The sequence below is a fragment of the Pinus tabuliformis genome, chromosome 5_1, assembly GCF_031772625.1.
Source record: "Pinus tabuliformis cultivar Carrire ecotype Pingquan chromosome 5_1, CPIR1, whole genome shotgun sequence".
Taxonomy (NCBI): Eukaryota; Viridiplantae; Streptophyta; class Pinopsida; order Pinales; family Pinaceae; genus Pinus; species Pinus tabuliformis.
In genome coordinates this window covers 728,698,676-728,706,056 of record NC_142305.1, presented here as the reverse complement: position 1 = coordinate 728,706,056, position 7,381 = coordinate 728,698,676, and the positions used below count along the sequence as shown (strand labels likewise).

Here is a 7,381-nt window from a genome sequence, read left to right as displayed (position 1 = left end):
ATGGCATATATCAAACATAAACTACTTAATAGATCAAGGATTCTTAAGCTAAAATAATAAACATTTACACAATTATGGAAAGTGAACATCAGATGTATATATTAACAAGCTAAAAAGGGAAACTTACAACCTATGCCTTGGTGTTGGAGACCTCCTTTTGGTGGATGTCCAAGTCCAAGAAAAGACTCTTCAAGCACTCCTTCTCCAAGTTAGAATGGGCAATATTTGGGCATAATCTTAGTATAGGAATGAAGGAAATCAATGACCAACAATTTCGGGATGGAAGGGAGTTGATTTATAGGAAGGGAGAGGGAGTTAGGGATCCAGAAAAGAGGGAGGAAGGACCACATCTCAAGGGGAAGGCCCATAATGATAATATCAAGAGCTCTGTTGAGTCTCAAAATTGCCTTCCATTTTCATCCATATTTCCATCATTTCATGTCCATTTAACCTTCATCTCATGACTATCTAGCCCTAAAACCTTGCATCAAGTAATAATCTTCACAAACATATGGGTTAGAATCCTTATTTTCCAAATTTATTTATTTTATGCATTATAAGTGAATTAATGATTAAAAACTAGGAAATTAACATAGTTTCATATACCTATATATGTGTTATGAGTTTTGTGACATGTGTAGGCTTATTTGGAGGTTCTAGAAGGGTCTTACTTGTCCTTCCAAGCACAAATTCGAATTTCAACTCAAGAGGTGGACCATATTCTAAGGAGAAAGATCATGGAGGTATTTATGAGTCATAGGATTTGTATCTAATATTTAGGGATAAGTTGAGACAAGTATGGATCTATTAGATATTTAAGGGGTCTACATTTATTGAGCAGATAACCCTAACTCATGTATAAATAAGAGGTGCATCCTTCAAAGGAATCCAACATTTATCAGTAATTCATTAGCATCATATTTATGACTGTCCATCTAGCGTGAATAATATCATTTTCTCCAAAATTATGAGTTATGAGTCTTGTTTGTTTGTTAAGGTGTGATAGTTGTTCATGTTTGCTCATTGAGGAATGGAAGGATCCCCATCAACCGCAATCTGCATACAATCGTAACATAATTTGATTTTTGTCATTAAACTACTTGCTTACTAGTTATCCTAGTTTTCCTGCTTGACAACTAAATCACTAGTTGTTATTTACTGCTTTCTATATTCTCATAGGTTTTCTTCTTATAGTTGTTCATAGATTAGTTTGTTTTTCAATAGTTATGAAAGGCCATGGCATTCGTAAATACCATTTTTAGAATTTAACTTCCATCCTAGAATTTTGATTTAGTTTTCTTACATGTTATTTCTTTTGCAGTTTTCTTTAGTTATAGTTGCAATATGCATTTCCATTATAAACAAACTTTCTACAACAATTTCATCTGAGATCCCATATATTTTGGTTTGCTTCTAAGTTTACAAAACCCCCAGGTTGACAAATTAAATGAAAGTGATTTAGTATACAATTAAATCGCCCAACATTTTGGCGCCATTACGAGGGAAGCAAACTTAGATGTAACTAAGTTAGGAGGATTGTTTATTAAGAATTTTCATTTAGGGACATGTTTATTTAGGGTTAATTGCATTTAGGCATTTTCATTTAAGCCTATTTGCATATAGAAAACACAGAAATAGAAAACAAAAAAAAACATAATAAAAATCTAATTGCAACAGATGAGATCTAGAGAGCTTTGTGCTATGGCAGTTGAAGATGATAAAAAACCTAAAGATCACATTCAAATTTGGTCTCATCTAGTAATTAGCCTACAATTTTTAATTTCAAATCTTCATGATCATGTCCAAGAATTAACTAGGGTTTTTTTTTCAGTCTTGGATATGAGTTTACTCATGATCTTGTTGCGCAAATGGAAGCATTGGAAATTCTCTTATACTTAAGAGAGTGTTTAATTTATTTTTCAATAGAATAGGATTAACAAATAAAAGCAAGTTTTTGTGATTTTTAGAATAAATTTGTGATTTTGTGGTGCAGTAACAACCACCCATTTACTAAACCTTATTGTAATATGAATGTGAACAAGGAGCACACGCGAAGATTAAAGAGTAATAATTTCAAGTGTGAGATTGATTCTTCTCATTTTATATGAATCCGATTAAATTCTTGAGACCTGCACTTTGTGTGATTTGGAGATAAGAAAAGAACATTTTTTATGTGTGAATAAAACTTATGAGATAATAATAAAAAAATTGAAAACCCTGTAAAGAACACAATTAATCTAAATTCCGTTGAATTTTGTGCTTAGACGAATTGGTTAAAATTGCAGTTTGTATCACTCGTAATTTGGAAAACATTTGTGTATTTGGGTCTATCTATCTTAGTAACGGAAGTGAAGTTATGTGAGTGTGGTGCAATGCCATGAAACTCGAGATACTCTCTGGTATGACCTGTTCCCATTGCTTTACGGCTTGCGAACTGCATTGAGGGCTTTCTTTCACTATACTTGGCTTAACCTTGCCATTAATTATTTCTCTTGCTTGCCATAAGACATGACTTTATGTGCATCCTTGACTCTAGTGCAGGAATCCAAATTTGGGGGGTTCTGGATATGCCCAAAATATCAGTTACGGAAATGTGATAATGAACAATATCTCCAATCCAAAATCAAATTCTGTGGTGGCATTAATTTTTTTTAACACGTTGCTAAAGGTTGATCCGCATGATAGAGATCACGGATCCATATCTTTGTCGCTTGATTTGTGATTCAATTTTCGATTTTAACTTGGGGCAGCATCCCAGAAGACACTCATTTTTTCCAAATATACGATGAGATGTATCGCAATGGAATACTTGACACCCATCTCTACACCTCCAATAATGGCACTTCCACTTTCAATGTTAGCAAATTAAATACATGGAGATTCTGCAACATATTCGGCTGATGATTGTGTTTCACCTACTCTTGAGGTCGTTCTCCAATTGCAAGGAAAGACAACTGGAACCACTAATAAAGACGGTGCCATTTCTGAATTGGGCACTGTTTTCCGTTCCCCTGCTATCAGAAACAATGGTGACAATGAGGAAATCTAGGAGGAATCTAGTGCATGTGGTATCATCATGGGTAACGAGGCAACCCCCAAATGTGAAGGCGTTTCTAGCGGTAGTATGCAGCATCACATCTCTTGTCGTTCTTAATCTCTTCGTTGTTGTTGTTTCAACACATGCTATGGGATTTGTGCTTCTGGAATTCTTGTTCATAGTTTACGCTGAGGATGAAGGACAACCAGAAATGAGCCATATTTCAAATGCAATTTAGGATGGGGCTAATGGGTTTTTTTAGGATTCAGTATGGTACTATTTCACAATTTTTTAGCATTTGTTATCCTGGGTATATATCTCTTTTGAAATACCACTCCTCAGCACGAAGCATCTGGACTTGAAAGGTCAACTTTAGAATTTATCACTGTAATTTTTAGCAGTTATTACATTTTCTAGGTATATAAGTTGGCTTCTTTACTCTGATCAAGCCCCTACAACATGGTTACACTTTGCACTGTGTGGGCTAGTGGAATCATAACAGCCCATATTTTTGACACAAGAAGGTGGGAGCTATGCCAAATGGTTGGGACTTTATTGATTTTAAAATCTATGAATGCTCTTTGACTAAGCCAACCCCATCATGTTACTAAGAATAGAATAAACAACAAGACCAAAACCCGAAGGAAGCTTTATTGACAGTGAGAAAAGGCCTCATCAATCAAAATCCTTAAGGGAGTCAGTGAGTCACCTTGAAACAAATTTCACAAAACGCTTTCACTTAGCATTATTATTTAGAAATTTATGTCAGTTCTGTTGGTTCTGAGACAGAAAACCCTTTATAAGCGCTTGCATAAGGAAACTCTGAAAACATTTAAATGAACCAACGAATAGCTTTACAATCCTTTGAATTTCCGTATCTTTATAATGCATAAGATGTGTATTGGTTTTGTCTAATTATATTTCCAATTTTGGATGAATTGGAAGCTTAACCATCAAAAGGAAGGATGGCTCACCTGAATCTGATTTATCTTCAATTTGTGGAGGGACAGTTCATGAAATCCACGTTCCACCAAGAATCAACTTCATTTATGGACCTCGATGGTGTTTCATCGGACTCGATGTTGGTAATGCTAATCACACTTCCCCCAATTGATGAAAATCGTTGCAGGTAGTATGCAAAGAGCTACCTACAGAGAAAATTTCGTTGAATTACCAGAGCGTATTAATCAAACTACCAGGACTTATGCCAAATCTTGTATAGAAGTTGCAATTAAGTCTGGAGTTCTAGTTATTGACTTATAGTCAAGAATGCAGGAAACTATGGGCTGACAACAAAAATATTTGAGTGATGTATACCTCACCCCAGAGCGTAATGTACTTGTCTTTGAAGATTTTCTTAAAATACTCAATGCAAGAGGTTTGAATTTCGTTGACATGCCATATGATTTTCCTCATCATTCTATTATTAATGACAAGGATCCACAACAAACATTCCCGGGCAGAGAATGATTGCCCATTTTTTACTCACGATTCTTTTCTTATTTTTTTGAGATTCTTGCCATCTAATTCATCTAAAGAAGAAACATGTGTTTTCATTTAGATTTATCAAGTTTTATTTTGATTTTGAGAATCAACATTAAGGGAGTCTGCAATTTGTTTGTCAATTTCTTTTAACGAAAAAATACCTCTCATAATTTTACAAACAATTCTTCCTATACATAATACCTAACTATCCACATAGGATTTTTAGATGCAGGAAATGCACAATTCTGTAGTTGAAAAATAATTTGCAACTGAAAAACAAGTCTGCAGCTCTATATTTAATTCATTGATCTATATGTTGATAACACATTCTAAATTCATAATCAACATTCCATATCGCCTGCCCACTTCATCTTTCACTTCAACATCATGTTGCCATGTCACAATCATGTATGACTATTTTCAATGTTTCACAAAAATTTCAAATAAGCATAACTTTCTCATACGACATCAGTTTTCAATGATTCAAACATCATCGAAAAGATCTAGACGAGATATACACTATGATAAATCTTTCATCATAATTTAAAATAGTAAAAGAATGAAGAAATTGCTGACAAGACATGGCAGGTAACATAAGGCACTAGTTTCAAAATAGGTAAAAATTCATTTGATTTTCTTTCCTGAATTTGTTTTATTAGTACCAATGCTTAGTTTTTTTATGTAAATGTTACAAATAGATATATTTATCACCTCTCCCTTTTGATAATCTTACATTTCCTGGCAGAAAAAGTAGTAGTTTTTTTGCAAGTTTGAGGAAGATAAATAAATGACCACAAGCAAACAGTGTCTCTCAAGACCAAATTTCTTAAGAACATGATTAGAGCAACATCAAAGATGAAATATCCAAGCATGATCACATGATTTTTAGTTGATTTTTGTTGATCATTCGAATGACCACATGTAGATCACATTCGAATGACCACTTAGATCACATTCGAATGTGATCTAAATATTTTAGTTGATGGGGATCCTCACACATGAACAACTATAACACCTTAAGAATCAAACAACTAAGGTGTTATAGTTGTAGATCACATTCGAATGACCAGTTATAAAAAAGTGATCATAGATGACAATTACAGTACTTAGAAACAAGATAATTCATTCCTTCGTTGAACAAATTGGTACCCAAGTCTTTTGTTGAAATGAGAACGTACGACGCTACAACCCTCCCCCAACACAGAGAACAATATATTGCACTAACAAAGTGATGACTCAACAAAACTGATGAGATCGTGAAGCAAATTGTAGAACATTTAAAACCCACTAGGAAAGAAGCTTGATGTGTGTATCAATCTTTCAGGGCATCGCACTCAATATGCTTCTTTGCCTTCTTTTTCACTTGCAAATAATCATTTCCTTCACGTTCCTCTTCCCCAGCATTAGAAGCCAATTTAGAGTCAGCATTGCAAATTCTGTAAGTGCAATATATAACACTACCCTTCTTTTTAAGCTCCTGTTGAGCTATCATTTCACAAGTATACCCCTGCGGACAAATTGGTTTGGTCCATGAAGATTGACAAGCGCCAGCATTGACATGAACTGCAATAGAGAATATCATAGGCTTGAAACAACTTAACACCCTCTCCACCAATGCTTGCAGATCACAATCCTTAGGATCATAACCCATGGCTTCAAAACTTGCATAACTGAAACCATCTTCCGGAGTTACATGAATTGTAGATAAAGCAGGTCCTTCAATAGAATTCATGGAGTAGCCGCAAGGATCAAATTCAAAATCACAGACTTTCGCCCGAGGAAGAATTTTCGATATACCGGAATTAAGTGTCATTTCTGCCGCAGAATTAGAATGATGCTTGTAAAAGAGGGAAGCACAGTTGCGATCAAGCTGAGTCATGCACATCTCCAATGTAAAAACTGGAGAAGACGCACCCTCCGATGCGAAATCATCAGAAGAAGCGGAGTAGATATGCCAGTTGTAAAACGTTCCGGAATTTCCCATAACATAAGCCATTCCACCAGATCCAAGAGCTCCAAAGTACTTATCCAGATATGACACTTCCTCAGAAAAGCTTCGGTGAGGAAATGGCTGTGCTCCGGGATGGATGAATGTTCCACGAGTGTATTTAACATTTTTTACAGAGAGAGACAGGCTGGTTGCATTGCTTAATATCGAAGGGATGGAAAGCAGCAGCTTGGTCGTCCCGCAGGTTTTGAGAATGATCTTGAATGGGTAAACAAAGAGACTCGACTCTGACAAGAGATATGAATCGAAATGTTCATTAGAGAGCTCAGAAACTATTTTGCATTCGGCTGCGTTGAGCATTTCATCCAATTGGGTTCTAGTGAGTGCCCTTAGGCCCCTGCCCTCTGATTCAGTAAAAAATGAAGATGCAAAAAACTCAATCTCTAACCGTTTTTCAAATCCTTCGAAACCAATTGCAGTCATCGGGCCGGCAACCACTTCTTCACAAGCCATATCCATTTTGAATTGCAGCAGAGATGGAATACAAAACAAGGTAGCGCGTTGAGGGATAGGAATCTAATCTGACAGCCTTACAGACCTCCTAGCGATCTAATTCTAAATCCTAAGTGCACAGTTGCTACTCTGAGAATATTAGGATGGCTCTCGGACGCACTGCACAGAAATGAAAACCAAAACCAGATGTGAGATTCTGTACAATAAAATATTCAGTAACAGTATTTGATAACGAAGATGCATACTATCTACAATTGCAGCTAAATGGATTCATGGTTTCCTAAAACAAACCAAACTTCCGTCGATCAATTCCTAGTACAGAAAGAAAACCCACGTTGGAGTAAGCAGCAGTGCAGAACTTGTGGATGCCACCGCGAGGTCGAACGTCTTCAGTCTTG

At 35.7% G+C, this 7,381-nt stretch overlaps 1 protein-coding gene across 1 annotated transcript; it reads right to left on the bottom strand.

Moving 5' to 3' along the window:
• Positions 1 to 5,834: 5,834 nt before the first annotated feature.
• Positions 5,835 to 6,989, bottom strand: LOC149167010 (S-adenosylmethionine decarboxylase proenzyme-like). The gene has a single exon (XM_089430334.1). It carries the CDS (start codon positions 6,987 to 6,989, stop codon positions 5,835 to 5,837), a length of 1,155 nt encoding a protein of 384 aa, XP_089286460.1.
• Positions 6,990 to 7,381: the final 392 nt, after the last annotated feature.